The 22,377-nt window shown below is 42.2% G+C and overlaps 1 protein-coding gene across 5 annotated transcripts in view; it reads left to right on the top strand.

Moving 5' to 3' along the window:
• Nucleotides 1-22,377, top strand: part of CSMD2 (CUB and Sushi multiple domains 2) — an 814,611-nt gene that overhangs the window by 761,241 nt on the left and 30,993 nt on the right. For 4 of the 5 annotated variants that reach the window (XM_060205823.1, XM_060205822.1, XM_060205821.1 and 1 more), the window contains 5 exons: nt 5,091-5,264; nt 8,510-8,692; nt 18,173-18,349; nt 19,528-19,707; nt 20,081-20,254. In XM_060205823.1, the coding sequence (XP_060061806.1) occupies nt 5,091-5,264; nt 8,510-8,692; nt 18,173-18,349; nt 19,528-19,707; nt 20,081-20,254 (888 nt within the window). Of the gene's footprint in view, nt 1-5,090; nt 5,265-8,509; nt 8,693-18,172; nt 18,350-19,527; nt 19,708-20,080; nt 20,255-22,377 lie in introns of those variants that run through there. The other variant, XM_060205824.1, reaches the window with a different exon arrangement.

Below are 22,377 nucleotides of genomic sequence, written 5' to 3'. Positions count from 1 at the left end.
CCTTTAATTCCTAAAGATGAACCCCAAGGGTCACCCTCTCCTGCATCTTCCTAGTAATAGAGGTGAAGAAGCTCCAGAGGGATTTGTGAGTACTAAATTGTCCACTTGGGGGCCAGGCAGTAGCACAGCGGGTTAAGCTGTGTTAAGCTGGTCCTAGCACATGGCTCAAAGTGCTAGGACCAGCATAAGGATCCTGGTTTGAGTGGTGAAGCAAGTCTGCAGGTGTATCTTATCTTTCTCTCCCCCTCTCTGTCTTCCCCTCCTCTCTCAATTTCTCTCTGTCCTATGTAACAACAATAACAACAACAAGAGCAACAAGATGGGGAAAATGGCCTCCAGGAGCAGTGGATTCCTGGTGTAGGCACTGAGCCCGAGCGATAACCCTGGAGGCAAAAAGTTGATTAATTAATTGTGTCCACTCAACAGTCCACCTGTCTTTGGTACATCACATAAATGCTATCAGTTATGTAGTCTCGATGGCCCCATATCCTTATGCCCCTATGCCTTTTTGGATGATAGAAGACTGACTCAGCTACATGCTCACTGTCTTATCCCCTTGCTTCAGGCCTCCCACCTGGCCATCATGCCCCAATGTGACTGACAAGCTGGTACTGAAAATGGACAGTGGTGCGTACTGACAACAGAGGTTGTCATGGTTTCAAATGATCATATCTTCTGGTGAAATGGCAGAATAATTCTGTCAATATTTATTTTTTTTCTCCAAAGTTCTCTTGAGTATACATATACATACCTGAGAGTAGAATTGCTGAATCAATGTCTACTCTATGTTTAACCTTTTCAGGAACTCCTAAAATCTTTTTTCATAGATCTTTTTAATTTATTTTCTCTTTTGTTGCCCTTGTTTTTTATTGTTGTTGTTATTGATGTTGTCATTATTAGATCGGACAGAGAGAAATCTAGAGAGGAGGGGAAGACAGAGAGCAGGAGAGAAAGACAGACACCTGCAGACCTGCTTCACCACCTGTGAAGCGAACCCCCTGCAGGTGGAGAGCCGGGGGCTGGAACCAGATCCTTAAGCTGGTCCTTACACTTTGTGCCATGACCCATTGCACTACCACCAGACTCCATCTTATTTTCTTATCATTATCTTTGTTGGATAGAGGCAGCCAGAAATGAAGAAGGAAAGGAGAGATAGATAGAGAGGAAGAGATACAGGAAGACACCTGCAGCACCGCTTCACCACTTACAAAGCTTTCCCCCTGCAGGCGGGGACCAGGGGCTCGAACCTGGATCCTTGTGCATTATAACGTGTGCTCAACCAGATGTGCCAGCACCCAGACTTTTTTTTTTTTTTACCTGCCCCACCTACCCCTCTCACCCAGCCCTTTTGTATGAGTCTTAACAGTTCTTTATGGGAGTCGGGCAGTAGTGCAGTGGGTTAACCACACGTAGCACAAAGTGCAAGGACCAGCGTAAGTATACCAGTTCGAACCCCGGCTCCCCACCTGCAGGGAAGCTGCTTCACAAGTGGTGAAGCAGGTCTGCAGGTGTCTATCTTTTTCTCCCCCTCTCTGTCTTCCCCTCCTCTCTCCATTTCTCTCTGTCCTATCCAGCAACAACGACATCAATAGCAACAACAATAATAACTACAACAACAATAAAAAACAAGGGCAACAAAAGGGAAAATAAATAAATATAAAAAAACATTTGAAAAATCTTTTTAAAAAACAGTTCCTTATATATTTGGTATACATACCTCTATCAAACGCATTACTTACAAACATCTCCCATCCTATGGGTTATCTTTTAACTTTCTGGATAATGCCTTTTGATGCATGAAAGTTTAAGCTTTAATGATGTTTAATTTGCATTTTTTCTTTTATTTTATCTACTTTTGGTGGAATAGTTAAGAAATCATTTCTGAGTGCTCTGTCATAATACAGACAAATCATATCATCTGTGTGTGCATATAGTTTTACTTCTACTTTTCCAACTTGGATGACTTTTATTTCCTTTTCGTAATTTCCCAAGTCAGAACTTCTAGTACATGTTGATTAGAAGTGGCAGGTACAGGTATTCTTCTCTCATTCCTGGTCTTTAACTCAATAGTAACTATAATGTTAGCTGTGGGACTCTCATAGATTCCTTTCATCAGTTTGAAGAATTTCTCTTCCTGCTAGTCCCAGTTTATTTAACATTTTTATCATTAAAGTGTATTGAGTTTTGTCAAATGTTTTTCTGCATTCTATTGAGATGACCATATGGGGATTTCCTTCGTTCTATTAATATGGTGTATTACATTGATTAATTTTAATATAGTGAACCATGCTCATCTTCTGGGAATAAATCAAATTTGGTCATGGTATAATCTTTTTAATATGCTGCTCAATTTGATTTGCTAGTATTATATTGAGGAATTTTACAACTTTGTTCATAAGGGATATGAATCTATAGCTTTCCTTCCTTGTCATGTCATTGGCATTGGCATCAAACTAATAATGGTTCCACAGAATGAGTTGGAAAATGTCCTCCTATTTTTAGGACTAGTTTGAGAAATGTGGGTGTTTGTAGTCTGGGAAGTGCAGCAGGTAGAGTGTCTGACCTGTGAACATGAGGTCCCAAGTTTGATCACTGACATCACATACACCAGAGTAACGCTTAGTTTTCTCTCTCTCTCTCTCTCTCTCAAGAAAATGTGGGTGTCATTTCTTCCTTTAACATTTGATATAATTTAGCACTACAGTTATTTAGCCCTAGACTTTCCTTTATTAAAAGTTTGATTATTGAGGTGTTATCTTTACTTGCTATGATACTATGCACATACTCTGCTTCTTTATTCATAACAGATTGTTTATGGTACGGCTTTAGTTTAACAGCAACTTGAGTGGAAAGTACAGAGTATTCCCTACAACTCGACACATATACACAATCTAACCCCCTGTCAACATGCCACACCACAAAGATACATCTGTTACAAAGAACGTGCATCAGCACATTATTATCACACAAGATCTATAATTTACCTTAGAGTTTATTCCCACCATTGTATATTTTACTCTATTTTTCCTTTGAGTCAGTTTTTATTCTGATATCTTATTTCAGTAATTTGAATTAATATCTCTGACTCTCTTTCTCAGACTAGCTAGCTAACTATCAATTTTGTGACTATTTTCAAAGAATTAACTTTTGCTTGTTTTTGCCATTGTTAATTTATTTCATCTTTCTCTGCTCTGATCTTCATTATTTTCTCTCTGGTGTTTGCTTTGAGTTTAGCTTGATATCTTTGTAATTTCTTGTTCTCCAATCTTTTTTTCTGTCGTCAACACGGCTTCACCACTTCAAGCAATTATTTTTCAGATTGCAAGAGAGAGACAGAGACAAAGATACAGAGAAAGAAAACATAATAGCACCAAACTTCCTCCAAGGCAGTGGGGGCCAGACTCCAGCCTAGGTCATACGCATGACAAAGCAGGTGTACTGTCTAGATGAACTATCTTCTTGGTCCTTAGCAATCCAAGTCTTTGATCCCTTCTGAGTTGACTTTTTACATAGTGAGATATTGTGATTCTGTTTTAGTCTTTTTTTTTTCTTTTTGCCTCCAGGGTTATCACTGGTGCTTGGTGTCTGCATGACAAATCCACGCTACCAGAGGCCATTTTTCCCATTTTGTTGTTGGTTATTTTTATTGTTGCCACTGCTGCTGCTGTTGTTGGATAGGAAAGAGAGAAATCCAGAGAGGAGGGGGAGAGGAAGATAGACACCTGCAGACCTACTTCACTGCTTGTGAAGCGACCCCACTGCAGGTGGGGAGCCGGGGGCTCGAACCAGAATCCTTACACCCGTCCCTGCACTTCGCACTATGTGTGCTTAACCTGTTGTACCACTGCCTTGACCCCCATCCTGTTTTATTCTTTTGCATATCTTGACCCAGTTTTCCCAGGACCGTTTATTGCAAAGTCTCGTTCCCCCATTTACTGTACTAGGCCCTCAATTCTTTTCTATTCATCTGGTATCCATCATGATTTCTCTCCTTTCATTTATGACTCTTAATTATCCATGACTTTTTAAAAATCTAGTTAGTGTCAATTTTGTTTACTTTTTCAGAGATTTAGCTCCTAATTTTGTTGACTTTTGTATTTTATTTCAGTGGTCTTTATTTCTGCCCTGATTTTCTAATTCCCCTTCTTATATATTTTGGATGTCTTTTGTTCCTCTTATCCTGATTTCTTAAAATGTCAGGTCAGGTTGTTTAGTTTTCCTATTTCCTGAAGTCTGTTAGCATGGCTATAGCTCCCTTAGATAGTGCACTGCTTTGACATGTGCATCACCCAGGTTCAAGCCTGGACCCACCGATTGAAGGGAGCTTCAGTGCTTTGGTCTCCTTCATTTTCTCTCTGTCTCTCTGCCAAGAGAGAGAAGGGAGAGAGGGGAGAGAGAGAGAGAGAGAGAGAGAGAGAGAGGACAACCTTGCCCTATAGTAAGCACACAGTAAGTATGCAGTGCTTACTTAAAAGATCTTGGGGTCAACCTGTGACCCTGACGGCGTGCCATTGCTCTTGTCTGTACAGCTCAACTCTGGTTTTGTAGACCTGTCTGGTTTGCAGATACACCTTGGTGTTTCAGGAAAGGGAATTCGCTGACTGAAGGGGACAAGATGGGAACAGTTAATGTGGACAACTCGAAGATACATTTGGAAAAGGACGATAACTGACACTCATTCTGGAACCAGTGTCCAGTGCAGATAGTTGTGGGAAGACAGATCACATATTATATTATGTATATCATATGCACATTTTGCTATCAGGGATATATTGGGAATGTCTCATGGCAGCAAGGAAACGGAAAGGGGAACACAAGAGGCAAGAAAAATATTATCGTGTACTTAACACATGCTGGGCAGTTTCACACCTATTATCTCATTCAGTTCAGAAACCAACAGTTGTTACTTCTCATTTCACAGATATGGGAACTGTTCAGAGAGGTGAGTAGGCATTGTCTGCCAGCAGGAAATTTGCTTCAATAGATACCTGGAGTTTCTCTTCTTTGTTACTACAAAAGGCCTAGTCTGTGTCCTGTGATGATGACCTGTCCCTTTGCAGAGTTGCTGAGATGTTTTCTCTTCCCTACAGTGGTATCTTGTGGACATCCAGGTTCCCCACCCCACTCCCAGATGTCTGGAGACAGTTATACCATGGGGGCAGTCGTGCGTTACACTTGCAACGGCAAGAGGACTCTGGTGGGAAATGCCACCCGTATGTGTGGGCTGGATGGACACTGGACTGGCTCACTCCCACACTGCTCAGGTATGAGGCCCAGGATTTAGGCGACGGGTTCAATGAAACACTTAACTGATAGGAGTTAGACCAACTTACAAGCTGTGAGTGTGGCAGGTGAGAGGAGGCAGACTTTCTGAACTCCTATCCCATAGTCAGAGTCAAAGAGCACAACTGTTAGAGGTCCCAATTGGACATTGATCCTGGTGACCTACGCCCAGTCTCTCTTAGCCCTTTAATCTGCCACTGCCTAAGCCTGTATAGTCATGAGGTTGTAAAACTTGGGAGGATACAGGTTTATGAGTTCACCCTATGACAAGAGTCACATCCTGACACTTGTTGCCTTGAATACCTGGGGACTCTCCCAGTATTCCTGTTGTTGAGACCAAGTCCTAACCTTCTTCTTGCCCTGTTTGGGACTTCAAGATACCAGTCTACTTGTATAGGAAGTCAGCCCTTTCTTGTCACCCACTCCCTGTGTCCTGAATTCCTGGCAGAATGACATTATTTTCTACTGCTCTAACACACTAGTTCCTAGACCGTTCCCATTGATAAACCTCTGTGAGAACACTGACAAGAAGCATTATCAAAGTAGTAAATGTCCATAGCTCCCATGCCCGTATTCTCCAAACCAGAAAACCATCAAAATTATCTTAACAGACAAAATCTGAAATTGAATTATTCTACACACACACACACACACACACACACACACACACACACATAAAATTAGCATGCCACAATTTTGTCTTTTCTGAGATGAGATGACCCAGTCCTAGACGAGATCTCGTGTCATATCCAAGAGAGCATCTGCTCATCTAGCTGTATGTTACTCAAAGAGCCCACTTTGACATTAAAATTAATCTCTACTCCTTCCATTGCTAGACCCTTCTTCTCCAAAGGTAAGATACCCGACCTCTGACCTTTCCCTCCTAATGTAGAAACCCTCTCCTTGATGCAGACTTCATCACAGTTAGGGAACTAATCACCCATACATCAGGAGCTTATTTTCAGAGTTTAAGATTTGAAGTAAGTCTCCCTGCCAAGATTGCCCTGCCAAGATTTAGACACTGCCAGAATGTAGAAGCAGATTTTAGTTAGAACTCCCCAGAAAATGAAAATTTACACAATAATGACCATTGTTTTAAAGAATTGTTGGCTGTCTAGGACAATCCTAGACACATCACTCTATATTATCACCCAGAACCTTTTGACTCTTGCTCTTACTAATCTCATTGATCACTCAGTTGTTGAACTAGGGAGGATTATGTGTGAGGCAAGTGTAGAGAAAGTTCTGAAGCTCCCCCCACCAATGTCTTTCGGAATGAACTTCTGATGGAAGTGAGTTGGGGAGATGGCATGGAATAAATGGAGTGGTACAGGCACTGAGCCCTAATGACAACCCAGAGGATGGGGAGGAGAAATGAACACTTGTCACCTGACCCTATGGTACAAGATTCTGTGGATTCATTAGGAGCTACAGTCCACATTAGTTGGAAACTTTTATCTCCGTGTGTCACTACCATTAATCCCTTAATTTCCATCTTTTGGGGCCAAGTGGTGATACACTTGATTGAGTATACACATTGCCATGCTCAAGGACCCAGTTCGAGCCCCAGACCCCACCTATGAGGGGAAGCTTCATGAGCAGTGAAGCAGTGTTGCAGGTGTCTTTCTCCCTCATTACCTCCCCCTTTCATCTCAGTTTCTCTGTTTCTACCCAATAAATGAATATATATATATTATATATATAATATGTATATTATATAATATATATATAATTTTCCCTCTTCCTTCCTCATGGCATGACCCAGGCTAATCCAGCAATGTCTCCCATGCATCTCGGTAGTAAGAGATAAGCAAGTCCCTACAAACACTAGATTTTGTGTCTTTGACTTCTGTCCTCTGCCCTCCTCCACCTCTTAGATCCTTAGCACAGTCTTGGGTAGATTATGTAATATCAAATATCAGCAAATGAATAAATGTAAAAACAGGAGGCAAAGAAAGGGTGAAATGAGAAAGGTCCCAAACACTAAATCCAGAGTTCACCTGTGCTGCATAATATGTAAGTAGGGAAATGTCTATTGAAGGCCCACAGAGAGAACTTCGCTGGGCTGTTGAGAAGATGAGATTATGTCAAGAAGTTTGGACTTTATCCTCTAGGCAGTGGGAAGTCACTAGAGGTGTTTTAGAAGAACAGAAATAAGACCAGATGATTTATGGTCTCAATTCACTTCTGAAAGTTGAGGATAAAGTGGGAGATGGATCAAAGGGAGAGTTGAAGAGGAAGGGACAGCATGAGGAGGCTCTTGCAATAGTCTAGACAGGAGAATTCTGAGCACCTGAGATAAGTGAAGTTTAAAATGGATGCAGCAGACAATCCCCAGGTATGGATTGGTAGGGGAGAACTAAAGGGAAGCAGGAGTAGATGACGCCAGCTTGAATCACTGAAATTCCACTCAGGCACTAGCCAGAGAGCAAAGCTGTGAGTGACGTCCACCACAGAACCCTGCTGTGTGGTCCTCATGAGCTCCCTCGTAACTTCGGACCTTTGTGCCCTTTGGCTACTAAGTGGTAAGGAAACTTACCTGGTAACTTGGGCTACACAGGTAATCTATTCTCACCCCTCTACTTGTGGGGCCCACTGGCTCCCCTTAGCAGCAGCCCACTATCATTCTTTCTCTCAACCTGCGACTCCCTTTTCTCCCGATGGAGAAGTTTTGTTTTTGTTTTTTTTTTTTGGGGGGGGGGTAAGTGGGACATAATGGTTTACGGTCAACAGTAAAATACAGTAATAAAAATAAAATATAGTATTTGATACATGTATAATGTATATCAGTTTTCCACGTAACAATTCTATTCCCTCTAGGTCCTCTGCCATCATGTTCCAGGACCTGAACCCTCTCCCCCACTCCCACCCCCACCCCAGAGTCCTGTACTTCGGTGCGATACACCAAACCCAGACCAAGTTCTGCTTTATGTTTTCTTAGTTTTTGAACTTCTTTTTGTATTTATTATTGGTGATTTAATAATGATCAGCAAGATTGTGGGATAAGAGGGGTAAAATTCATAAAATTCCCACTGCCAGCATGCCATATCCCATCCCCTCCATTGGAAGCTTCCCTATTCTTTATTCCTCTGGGAGTATGGACCAAAGATCTCTATGTGGAGCAGAAGGTCAGAGGTCTGGCTTCTGTAATTGCTTCTCCGCTGGACATGGGACATTGACAGGTCAGTCCATACCCCAGTGAGGTTTGTTTGATTCTGGCCCACAGGATCCACCATGGGCATTTGTGGGGACCCTGGGATCCCAGCTCATGGCATCCGACTGGGAGATAGCTTTGCTGCGGGCAGCCTGATACGCTTCAGCTGTGAAGCTGGCCACACACTTCGAGGATCGTCAGAGCGGACCTGTCAAGCCAACGGCTCCTGGAGCGGCACGCAGCCTGAGTGTGGAGGTAATGTATGTGACCATTCTGCTTTTCTCCTTCTTTGCCTACACCCAATGATTCACTCCCCATTCTCCCACTCTGAGCACCTGCCCACACCCTCACAGAGAAACCCCATGGTCCTGTTGGAGTCCTTGACCTGGTGATGGGTAATAGGTACCAACACCCAGTATGTGTTCATTCTCACTAGTAACCCAAAGATAAACATATTCCCCAACCTGTGTGTAGTTTGTTTGTTTATTTGTTTGTTTTTAAGTAGAGATGAACAGAGAGAATGAAAGAGACCTAAAGCTTCTGTCAAAGCACTGGAGGCAGGACTCGAAACCTAGATTGCACACGTGACAGAGCAGCCCACTACCCGAGGGAACTATTTCCCTGACCCTGCCAGGTACCTTAATTTAACAGCAATCTGCCAAACATTGCAGTACATTTCGTGACACAACACTTTTACCCTGTTTGGAGTTTACAGTTTAAGGGAAGAAACTCCGTTAAGCAAGTACCAAAAGAAATTTACAGACCCAGTTTTTCAAGACCCTTTAAACATAAGTATGTAATGATGTTTTCTGAGGCCACTTCAGTGGAAGACATTATATTTCTCCACACAGTTACAGATTTTTAAGGAAGCAATTACAGAAGGCAGAACTCTACCTTCTGCACCCCAAAAAGAATTTTGTCCATACCCCCAGAGGGTGAGAAATGTTAGGGGAAGATGACCAGAGGACTCTGAACTCCAATTCCATTAAGACCCAGAGAGAGAAGGGGAAAAAGGAAGGACATTCAGAAGTAGCAATAGATATGGCTTAGGAAGGAAGAGAAGGCAGGCCCATAGAAAAAAATGGATAAATATAGATAGATAGATAGATAGATAGATAGATAGATAGAGAAATAGTAGTAATGTCGGTGACCTTGGGAGAACTGCTGCAGCTTCTAGTGGAGGGAATGGGGAGCAGAGTTCTAGTGGTGGGGATGATGCTAAGTCACACCCCTCATCTCATAGTTTTGTAAATCAATATTAAATCACTAGTACAAAACTAAAAAATAAAGATGTCTAAGAAGTATTTAAGGGAGCTGGGCAGTGGCACACCGGGTTAAGTGCACATAGTACCAAGTGCAAGGACTGGGGGTACAGCCCCTGCTCCCCACCTGCAAGGGGTCCACTTAACTAGTGCTGAAGCAGGTCTGCAGATGTTTAGCTTTCTCTCCCTTTATCTCCCCACCCTCTATCAATTCCTCTCTATCCTGTCTTAATAAAAATTCAGAAGAAAAAAAAAAGAAGTAACTAACTAACTGGAAAGAAACAGAGAAATTGAGGAGGAAAGAGGAGATTGAGAGGGAGAGAGACACCTGCAGCAAAACGTCCCCTGCATGTGGGGCCTGGGGACTTAGACCCAGGTCCTTGCTCATTGTAACATGTACACTCAGCCAGGTGCACCAGCACCCAACCACCTCCACACTTATGAATTTTTGAGGGAAAAATATTTTTTTTAAATATCTCTTTAGGCTGGGAGATAGCTAGTGGGTAACTAGTGCACGCCTCACTGTGCATAAGGCACTGGGTTCGATAGGTCCTTTCCTCCATTCAAAAAATAATAATGATACTGTACACCTGTGCATGTATGGCAACGAGATAGCTGAGTGGTTAAAGAACATGCCTTACTATGTGTGATATCCTAGATCCAAACCCCAACACCATGTTGGAGTACCGTGAATGGTACTAGGGGAGCCCTATGGATGATAGAGCAATGCTCCCTCTGTCTCCTCTCTCTATCTCTACTCTCCTTTTTCTTGGCATATAGAATTTAAGAAACTGGATCAGGAAGACCACTCAGCACTATTGTGCATGTACTAGGCCCTTGGTTCATTCCCAGAACTGTATTTTAAAAATAAAAATAGGGAGTTGGGCAGTAGCACAGCGGGTTAAGCTCACGTAGCGCAAAGCGCAAGAACCGGCGTGAGGATCCCGGTTCGAGCCCCTGGCTCCCCACCTGCAGGGGAGTCACTTCACAAGCGGTGAAGCAGGTCTGCAGGTGTCTTTCTCTCCTTCTCTCTGTCTTCCCCTCCTCTCTCCATTTCTCTCTGTCCTATCTAACAACAACAACACCAATAACAACAATAATAACTACAACAATAAAAAGAACAGCAAAAAGGGAATAAAGAAATATTAAATAAATAAAAATAAGCCTCTCCCTAAAGCACAGTTTTTGTAGCTAGTCCCCCCAACTACCCCCCCATATAGCCTGTAACACTCCCCTACTTAGAAAGCAAGTTTAACCATTGAGAGTGAAGTTGAATGAAAAGATGTTGCAGGAAAAAGGAGATAATGTGAAAGAATCATGTAGCAACAAAGGAATGGGGATAGAAAGGGGAAACTAGAGTTGCCAGACAGTACGGAGGTATCACTTAAGATAGAAGGCCATGAATACAAAGTGAGAGTGGTGAGGATTGGTCTTTATCTTTTGTTTAAGCACATTTCACTACATGGGTGCAATAACAAGGTAAGTGAAGCATTAAAAGTAGGACTGGGGTTTTATGAGGTGACTAAGGTGAACATCAACAGAAAGTCATCAAGGAAGATGAGGCTGTATGCAAAGCAGCAAATATGATGGATCTTAGCATTTAATCAGGTTATGGAGGGAATAAGTATGTAAGTAGCTTAAGAGGCACTGGAAAATAGTAAGATCACACACTGAAAGCAAACTACACAGGATAAATAGGCAATCCAGTAGTTGGGAGAAGATATTTGCACATCACATATCTGACAAGCAATAGATATCAACATCTATAAAGAAATAGCATGACTCAGGGTCGATCGGTAGCACAGAGGGTTAAGCGCACGTGGCGTGAAGCACAAGGACCAGCATAAGGATCCCAGTTCGAGCCCCAGGCTCCCCACCTGCAGGGGGGGTCACTTCATGGGCGATGAAGCAAGTCTGCAGGTGTCTGTCTTTCTCTCACCATCTCTATCTCCCATCCTTTCTCGATTTCTCTTTGTCCTATCCAACAACAACAACGGCAATGGAAATAATAACAACAACAACAACAAGGGCAACAAAAAGGGAAAAAAGTAGTCTCTGGGAGCAGTGGATTTGTGGTGCAGGCACCAAGCCCCAGCAATAATTCTGTAGGCAAAAAAAGAAAAAAGAAAGAAAGAAAGAAATAATATGACTCAAAAAAGGAATGACAATAACCCAATAAAAAAAGGGCCAAGAAGTCTTCTTAGTGCTGTTTTCCTCTAAAAATAACATTTATTACAACATATTTTATCATTTTATAGATAATATTCCTAAAATAGACTGACCTCCTCCAGGGAAGAAACTCTGACTTGACTATAATTGCATTCTCAGCATCTATGCATCACAAATACTGGGAGAGTAGATGGATGGGAGGGCCCCTCTGTTGTACTAGTTCTATAGGAAATACTGTCTTAGATTTAACTTTGCAATGGATAGGTGTTAGATTTTTCTGTCATGATAATTCTGTAGGAGTCCTTTTTGTACATTGGCTCTGTGGCTACTAAATATTGTAAATTAAAAGTTGAAATAAAGCTAAATCAAGATTAGAAACACCCTCTAGATACTAAAATAGAAGTAAACGTACCTAACTATGTCTCAAATTGGTTATTTTATAGCTCAGAGGATTATTTCAACTGACTTGGAAAAATGAAAACTGTCTGTGGTATTATTTATCCTAAGGTCAAAGAAAACAGCAATGAAATCTTAAGCTGTGTTCAGCGGGCACATCATTAGCAATAATACTGATACTATTGTTCTGAAACAAGCACACATAACACCACAACATATAGATAAAAGGATATTCACTGTCATTAATAACTGTGACCAGGGAGTGACTCAGTGGTAGAGCACAGTACTTGCATTCATTAAGTTCTAAATTCAACGCATAGCACTGCATACTCCAGGATAATGTTCCTGTTTTTTGTTTTGATATTTGGGTGTTTTTTTTTTTTTGAGCTTTTTCTTGTTATCTAATGTGTGTTTGTATGGCTATGAGTTTCCCTCTCAGTACTGCTTTAGCTGTGTCCCAAATATTTTGATAGCTTGTGTCTTCATTTTCACTTGTTTCCAGGAACATTTGAATTTCTTGCTTGAGTGCTTCTTTGACCTAGTGGTTATTAAGCAGCATGTTGTTGAATTTCCAAATTTTGTGACTTTTAGTAATTTTCTGTTTGTTGTTGAATGTTAGCTTTACTCCACTGTGGTCTGTGAAGATACTTGGGATGATTTTAATGTTCTTTAATTTGTTGATACTGTCTTTGTGGCCTAATATGTAGTCTATCCTTGAGGATGTGCTGTGTAGCTTTGAAAAGAATGTGTATTCCAGTTTTTTTGGGTGAATAACTCTAAAAATGTCCAGGAGGTCTAGTCTGTCCATCTCTTCATTTAATTCTCTTGTTTCTTTGTTGATTCTCTGCTTTGTTGATCTAAGTGTGAGAATGGGGTGTTGAAGTCTCTCACTATTATTGTATTACTATAGATGTATTTTTTTTCCTCCTCCAGGGTTATTGCTGGGCTCAGTGCCTGCACCATGAATCCACCGCTTGTGGAGGCCATTTTTTCCCCCTTTTGTTGCCCTTGTTGTAGCTTCGTTGTGGTTATTATTATTGCCCTTGTTGATGCAATTCGTTGTTGGATAGGACAGAGAGAAATGGAGAGAGGAGGGGAAGACAGAGAAGGGGAGAGAAAGATAGACACCTGCAGACCTGCTTCACCGCCTGTGAAGCGACTCCCCTGCAGGTGGGGAGCCGGGGGCTCGAACCGGGATCCTTACGCCGGTCCCTGCGCTTTGCGCCACATGCGCTTAACCCACTGCGCCACCGCCCGACCCCCTATTGATGTATTTTTGTAGTTCTTTCAGTAAGTGTTTGATGTATTTAGATGGGCCCTCATTGGGTGCATAGATGTTGATAACTGTAATGGCCTTGCCTATCTTTTATTACTTTATTTAATGTTTTTCTTTTTTAAAAAAAAATTTGTTTATTTATTTGTTTTTCCCTTTTGTTGCCCTTGTTTTTTATTGTTGTTGTAGTCATTGTTGTTATTACTGATATCATCATTGTGAGATAAGCCAAAGAGAAATGGAGAGAGGGGGAGAGAAAGATAGACACCTGCAGACCTGCTTCACCACCTGTGAAGCGACTCCCCTGCAGGTGAGGAGCCAGGGCCTCAAACTGGGATCCTTATGCCAGTCCTTGTGCTTCATGCCACATGTGCTTAACCTGCTGCACTACTACCTGACTCCCTACTTTATTTCATCTAAAGGCTATTGTGTCAGAGATGAGAATGGCTGTTCCTGCCCCTTTTTTGTAGTCCATTAGCCTGTATGATAGTTTTCCATCCTTTCACTTTAAGCCTGTGTTTGTCTTGTTGGGTTAGGTGGGATTCTTGCAAGCAACATATAGTTGAGTTGTGTTTTCTGATCCATCCTCATACTCTGTGCCTTTTAATGGGTGAACTTAAGCCATTGACATTTATTGATATTATGGATTTAAGGTATTAAAGTGCCGTTATTCAACAATTTTTTATTTGCTCTGATATATGGCAAATATTATGGTGATGTTCTTGTTTATAAGAGGTCTTTTAGAACCTCTTTCAGGGCAGGCTTGGTGATGGTTGCCTTCTTTAACTGTTGCCTGTCTGAGAAGGCCTCTATCTAGTTTGAATGAAAGTCTAGCAGGATATATTATTCTTGGCTGAAACTCTTTTTTATTCAAGGCTTGATAGATATCTTGCCATTCTCATCTGGCTTTTAGAGTTTGAGTGGAGAAGTCTGCTGATAGTCTTATGGGTTTTGCCCTGTATGTGACTTTTTGTTTTTCTCTTGCAGTCTTTAGGATCCTTTCTTTATCCTTACTTCTTTTCATTGTAACCATGATGTGTCTTGGTGTCTTCAGGTCTGGGTTGATTCTGTTTGGGACTCTCTGGGCCTCTTGAATTTTAATGTCCTTTCTGTTGTTTAGGTCTGAGAAGTTTCTTCTATTATTTCTTCTAGGATGTTTACTTCCCCTTCCTCTCTTTCTTCCTCTGGAAGGCCAATTATACAAATTTTACTTCTTTTGAGATCATCCCATATGTCTCTGTTGTTGTTTTCAGTGTCTCTCAATTTCTTTTTTGGCTTTACCTCTCTCTTAGTTTTCTCTAACTCATCCTCTGTCTGGCTAATTCTGTTTTCTGATTCTGTTAATCTGATTTTCCTTCCTTCAGCTTCCTTCTTCAGTTCATTTATAGTATTAGCTTATTCTGCTAACTGGCCTTTTAGCTCAGTTATTTCAGCTTTCAGTTCTCTACCTCGGAGTAGCTAGAATTTTCCTTGAGGGTCTCATCTGTTGTTTCCCTAATTCTGATAGCCCTTTCATCTATAGTTGTCTTCATTTCTGTGATTATTAGGTTTATTATTGCTTGCACACTTTTCTTATGTATGGTTACTTCTGACTGATTTGGATTTTCTTCTGGGGTCCTGTCCTGATTCATTGTGGTAGCAGTTTTATTTTCTCTTGATTTAACCTTTTTTTTAAATTGATGTAGTTTGTATTCTTCTGTTCTGTCATTCTTCAGTTGTTGTGTTTTGAGTACTAGCCATGTTATACTAAAGACTTTTCACAAATGCAGTCACAAACCTCAGGAATTACAACAATAGCAACTGAAGCAAGGATTGATGCAGTTCAACCAATACCAGTTAGCCAAACAACACCTCCAGTCCAAGAATAAAATGGATAGTTCACCCAGTCAGCTATCAATGGAAAGAGCAACAACAGTTAATTTTGGTCAACCTGAAGAGGAGGGAAAAGGAACACATGTATATAATAATAGTAATAATAAAATAAAATAAAATAGAGTAAAAAATCCTAATAGTCAGTCTGCAGCTTGGACTGCTCCAGATTGGCTGCATGTAGCCTGGTCCCCTTACTAAACCCAAGCAAAGACAACCAATTATAAGAAGTGTCAAAAGTCTCTAGCTAGTGTTTCCCAGGCAGGGTTGGAACTCTGATTGGTTAGGTATTTTGATTGGTTAGGTCACTCAAATAGAGCTCCATCCCCCTTCAAAAAGAAAAGGAAAAGCATTGGAATGATACCCCTGCTGAGCCAGGAATCTTGGTAAAGAAAATAGCTCCACAGGAAGCCTGCTAGGAGCAGCTGGCCAGCCCCTGGAGGCTGGTTCTGGGGTGTTGGGGGGAAGGGTGAGTTCAGGAATAATTAAGCCAAAGATTTTCCTTTCTTTGTCCTTTTGGCCTCTGTTTGCCAGCTCAAGAGTGGGTTATAGGACTCTTTTTGGTGTCATCCTGACCACCCCTTATTCACCCTTTCCACCAAAGGCCCAGATCCTCTCCTCGCCAGAGAATCCCGGATTGTAAGCTACATCTTTCTGGAGCTCACACCAGGTGTTGTCATCTTGGCTCTGCCCCCTAATTTTTGGTCTCTCTCTCTCTCTCTCTCTCTCTCTCTCTCTCCTCACTCATTAAATAAATCAACAAATATTTTCAACTATAAAAAAACAGATTTTTCAGTATAAAAGTGGTATGAAAAAAGGAAAGCCCTTTCATTCTGAATGTAGTGAATATCAGTATAAATAGATAATGTGTGTTATTTATTTACTTCACTGCCACTAGGTTTATTGCTAGAGTTCAGTGCCATCACTTTGAATTCACCTTTCCTGGTGGTGATTTCTTCCTTCCCCCTCCCTATTTTTTTTTATAGGACAGAGAAAATTTGAGAGGCAAGGAGGAGATAGGGAGGGAAAGAGAAAGAAAGAGACACCTGCAAACCTACTTCACTGCTTGTGAAGCTTTACCACTCACACAGGGAGTAGGGGCTCAAACCCAGTTCCTTGCACATGGTAATATGTATGTTCAACCAAGTGTGCCACTGCGCAGTCCCTTATAATGTACTTTAAATATTAAATGTTTTTTTCCAAGCAGAGAATAATAGAAGGAGAAATCCTAATGAACCATGGTCTGCTGCAGCAGACCAGGAACTCAGAAGAGGGGAAGAAATAAATACTAAGTGTGGTTGAGGTCCTAGTGTCATCTGGTAGAACAGAGTGGTGGTTTGGTGGATGTGGGGTGTACTGACACCTGTCTTGGGGAGATGTAAAACTGTACCCCTGTGACACCAATCCTAAATCAATCAACATTTCTTCTATGAAGTGATAATGGAGTTAAATAAAAGGGGGTTAACAACAGTTGTTTTCCTAGATGTATCTACTCTAAAAGTCTGGAATCTGTGGCCTTGCTGAGCACCTGTAACATCCAGATTTCAAAATCTGTTCTCCATTAAAAGGAATCAGAACTCTTTGAAGAAATAGAGATTTCTAGAACTTGGGCAGGAAATATTTAAAATATACTGGGAACATCTTATTATTCCAATAAGGAATTTACCAGGAACAAATGGGGTTAAGCCAAAGGAGCTCAGAAAAAAAAAACTTAGAGATATCCACTAGTCAAAGAGGGACAATTTGAGCATCACTAAGCATAATAGTGATAATACATGAAAACACAGTCAGTCTAAATCCATGCCTTCAAATGATTGTTCATTACCACTAGAGCTTGCTAGGAAACCATTATTTTAGTGTCTGCTAGAACATAAGCTAAAAAACTAAGCACTACTTGGCCTTCCTGTATGAGTTATATTTAAGGGTAAGCAATTATTTTATGATGGGTAAGATCTTTATTAAATATCTCTAGCTAATGCAGAATGAATTATAGAGTTGGGATGTCATCAATTTCTACTCCTCAATGAATTTAGTTAATGCTCATCAGACATTGCTAAAGAAAGCCATGAAGTGAGTAGCAAATGGGCATTTAGTAATGTCAGATTAGCTGGCAAACCTGAACCCATGAATGAGCCTCACCAAGAACAAGGCTACATCAGATATTCTGTGCCTTCTCATCCTGTGCAGTGGGGAAGACCCAAAGTCACCTATGATGTACCCTTGCCAAAGAGTAGGGCTTGATTACAGGAACTGCTGGGGACCTGGAGAACTTGTTAAGGAAAACCTCATCGATGGTAGTTAGTAAAAACCAGACAGTGGGAAATTCTCCAGGATAAATGATCTGGTTTCTATGGCCTGTCAATTATAGGAGAGAAAATAATCACCTCTGGTTTCTAAGGGTCACAGAGTCTTGCCAACCAAATGTCAGGTGTGCATCTTAAATGGAATCCAACAAATCAGCTGTGAAAAAAAATGAGATGATGGAGTAAACTTAAACACTGATTAGATACTAGAGATATTGAGAAATTGTTTAATATTTTAATCACGGTAGTAAAACATATAGACACTTTGTCACGTGGAATTTTGAAAAATCCACATCGGTCCTCCCTTCCAAAGGAGACCTGGTCAGGCACAGAAGCAGTGTGGGCAAGACTACCACCCGCAGCATCCTTAACCGCATGGTTTCCACTGGGGATAGTTCTCGGTACCCCCCAGTGACCTTTGCCATTGTTCTGGTGAATAATGTGTGTTCTTTTGGCTTCCTAGTGATTTCTTGTGGAAATCCCGGGACTCCGAGCAATGCCCGAGTCCTATTCAGTGATGGCCTGGTTTTCTCCAGTTCCATCGTCTATGAGTGTCGAGAAGGCTACTATGCCACAGGCCTACTCAGCCGACACTGCTCAGTCAATGGCACCTGGACTGGCAGTGACCCAGAGTGCACAGGTGAGAGTGAGGCCACCCATAACAAATGGTGACCAAGGTGATCAGGCTCCGCCATGCCAAAGGAGAAGGCTGTCTGGGGGGGATTGGGAAGGCTGGCTAGAATGATGGGACTTGATGCTGAGCGAGGATCCTTTGAGCATGTACTGTGTAACGACAGAACTAAGCACTTTGTTTCCTGTGGATTTTGTTTTTCACTTCTCACTACACGCCCGGGAGGTTCCTCCTATTAGCCCCTACTTTATACATGAGTTGTCTGGGGCATAGATAGGTTGAGAATATATATATATATATATATATGTGTGTGTGTGTATATATATATATATATGCTATTTCTCAGACTCTAATCAGTCCCCTGGGCTGCCTGTTTTCTCTGAAAGCCCAGCACCTTCCATCCAGCTGTACTTAGTGCTTAGTCCAAGTCTCCCTCCCCATTAAAGCTGCCACCATTCCACCACTATTGAGTTTCTTCTCTACCCCAGAGCTACCTCCTCCCTGAGCTGGCTCCTGAGTTTGGTGCAGCATCACAGTCTTCTGCTGCTCCCTAGGGCAGTCCCAGATCCTTCTCATTGGAATACAAGTCACAATGGGACGCAGCTGGAGGGTATTGATAAGGGAATCTGACAGCATTGTCCTTTTCAGAGTCCTGGTTTGTGCTTTCAGGCTTCCTCGGAAATCCCACATCAAGTTCATGTTTTTTCCAAGACCAGAGCTCACCTAACTCCACCCTCACTTGAATGTCCTAACACAGATCTGACCACTGTGCACAGTCTGAAGACCCTGCTAACAAGCTCTTGGGCCTACAGACAGAACAGTGGGCTGTAAGATGCTCCATTTGGCAAATTGTCTTATGTTGTCCACTAACACATCAAAGACTCATCAACCCTCTCTCTGAGCCACAGTCTCATTTAGGAGCTAAGGCCTCTGGGTATTTCCTCTTATAAGATAGTCTTCATAACCTAAGTTTCTGGGTGTGTGAGGATGATCTGGGCAGGAACAGGGAGGATATAAAGGAAATCTTGCAGAGAGAGAGAGAGAGTTGACTCATTAAGGTCACAGTGAGAACCTCTGAAATTTTCTTCCTAAGCATGTGAAGAGAGAGAGAGCTCAAGATGGTTCTGCTATACCAGGGACTCTGGTCTGGCCTTGGAATGAGCAGTGTTCTGTGTCCTTTATCTTAGTCATAAACTGTGGTGACCCTGGAATTCCAGCCAATGGCCTCCGGCTGGGCAATGACTTCAGGTACAACAAAACAGTGACTTTCCAGTGTGTCCCTGGCTACATGATGGAGTCACACAGGGTGTCTGTGCTGAGCTGCACCAAGGACCGCACGTGGAATGGCACCAAGCCGGTCTGCAAAGGTGAGGGCAGCAGATGGTATGGACAGAGGGCCAAGAAGGTGCAAAAATGAGGGGGAGGGGAGTGGGCTTGAGCACTTGAGGAGGTGGGTGCCAAGGCAGCCCTAGCATCTTAATATGGGACAGGGAGTTTGGGAGGTGCCATGGGCTGGGCTGGGCCTTGAATATTCCGGAGTAGGTAGCAGAAATCCATGGAAAAAAAAAGATTGTTGCAACTGAGAGAAGGTGTTATACCTGGCTTCCAAAGTAAGGAATCATTCAGGAATGATTCATTCTTAACCCAAACCCTCTGAGGCAGTGTGATATTAGTGCTAGTGCCTAGGGCCTAGTTTCCCCAGGAGACACTGGCACTCAGCCTGCTTTGCTCTCTCCACAGCTGTCATGTGCAAAGCACCTCAACTCATCCCCAATGGGAAAGTGGTGGGGTCTGACTTCATGTGGGGCTCCAGCGTGACATACGCTTGCCTTGAAGGATACCAGCTCTCCCTGCCTGCCGTGCTCACCTGTGAGGGAAATGGCTCCTGGATCGGAGAGCTGCCCCAGTGTTTCCGTAAGTTGCTTATGAGGGCCTGTGTTGCTCCCTGTCTGCTGGTTCCTTCCCCATCTCTCTGCAGAGTTGTGCTCTCCCAAGAGTTAGTCCTCTCTCTGAAATCAGGGAAGAGCCTTGCCAGCAGCACTGAAGGAAGAACAAGGACGTTTAACAGGAGAAAATGAACATATCTTCTTTGAACCTTGGTTACCAGAACTGTGAAATCACAGTGGGAGGAAATTAACTTAGCAATAGGGTGGCATGTGTTTTGTTTTCTACAGCACTGAGGTCTCACATATGAATGCTTTCACAGCTTCTGGGTCAACTTCTTTATCCTTTATTTATTCTTGTTGTCTCCTGAGCTTCACCCCTCCAGGAGGACTTTTTTCAGGTAGAATGACACCACAGCATCAAAACTTATACCACTGCAATGAGGGCTGGATTCAGACCTGGGTGGCACACAAGGCAAAACAGGCTGACTATTCAAGTGAGCTACTTTGGGCCAGGTAGTGGCATCCTGGTTGAGCTCACTTGTTACAAAGCCCAAAGACCAGGGTTCAAGCCCCCAGTCCCCACCTGCAGGGGACAAGCTTCACAGGCAGTAAAGCAGTGCTGTGAGTATCTCTCCCCTCTCTATCTCCCCAGTTCCCTCTTAATGTCTCTCTGTCTCTATCCAATAAATAAATAACATATTTAAGTGAGCTGTTTTACCAGCCCTCTTTTTATTTTAGACATAGAGAGGAGAGACACCCCAGCACCAGAACTTCTGCCCTAGCCCAGAAAGGTGTTTCTTAACCTGAAAAGTTAACTGGATAGGGTAGTCCTCAAAGATGGGGGTAGGGAGTACAGTGCTGGAAGCACATCTATCTTCAAACATACCCTGGCACAGGAAAGATTCCTAGGGCACTCATGGTTTTCTGGTGAGACATTTCTATCCATCTGGCCCAGTTGTGTCCCAGAGAGTTTCAGTGCTACTCCAGAATATATTTCTTACTCAGACCCCAGAGGAGCAAGTTGCAGGTCACTTATTTTTGTCACACTGCATAGCTGAAATGTTTTCTCAGTGTCCATGCTTTGGGCAAGGAAGAGAACCTTTTTTTTTCCTACTTGGCATTTATCTAATTCTGCAGAACACTGTTAGTAAACTCATAGCATTCAGCACCTCTGAAAAATTGTTTCAATTTTAGGCAATTTTAGCAAAGACAAGGACCAGAAGCTGAAAAGTAAATGCAGAAAAGATAGTCTCTGGTGTATAATAAACTCCTTAACCAGTACATCCTTTCCAGGGAAGCATTAGGAACATAGAAAGACTCACAGTGGAGTCTGGACTCAGGGGCCTTGCTTTTTCTCTTTAATAAATAGCTAGATTGTTTTTCGACAATGAACTGTAGTCATAAGAATTTTGTGCCATATCTGAAAAGACTGTAACAATCAGCTGAACTCTTCCCCAGAGATAACCCTAGCTAAGTCTGGAAGTGTGCTTCTACGCCTGTAACTGTACGTTTTAGGCCTATCTAGCAATATGTGCACAACACCTAAAACCTGATTGAAATATGCTGTAAAACACATCACTGCCTTTCTCTTGTGATACATGCTGATCTCGTGTTTAATGGCTTTGAAGAATTTTCTTGTAGACACCACAGCTTGTTTAATCTTCTGCTACTGGTGATGAATTTGAGTTTCTCCAAATCTAATCATGCTTGAAGCAGTTGTGCAATAATTATCCATGATAATAGCACATCTATACCCTTGTGATAAATCAAAGGAGTGAGAGTGCTGGGCCAGTAATCACGCTCTCAATATTTCTTGGCATGTGTTGTCAAACTACCTTTAGAAAGAAGCCTAATTTACACCCTCACCAGAAGTTTATGAGAATGCTTTTTTGACACACACACTTATTAACAGTAGATTATGGTGATATTTTTAATATTTAATAGCCTGGGAAGTTTAAAAAGATGCCTCATTACTATAATTGGCATCACATTGCTTATTAAGAAGACTGATATGCTCTTTCCTTGCCACTGATTTATATTTCTTGTTCTTTGAGTTGTCACCTCTTGGGTATGCTTGGCCTTTAACTGACTTCTGATTGATCAGTCCAGACATCCCCTCCAGCCCCTCCCCACCCACCAGCTTCCAAGCAG

The sequence above is a fragment of the Erinaceus europaeus genome, chromosome 13 (genome assembly GCF_950295315.1).
Source record: "Erinaceus europaeus chromosome 13, mEriEur2.1, whole genome shotgun sequence".
NCBI classification, from domain to species: Eukaryota; Metazoa; Chordata; class Mammalia; order Eulipotyphla; family Erinaceidae; genus Erinaceus; species Erinaceus europaeus.
The sequence above is the reverse complement of the archived record's forward strand: the minus strand, read 5'-3'. Positions and strand labels throughout refer to the sequence as shown.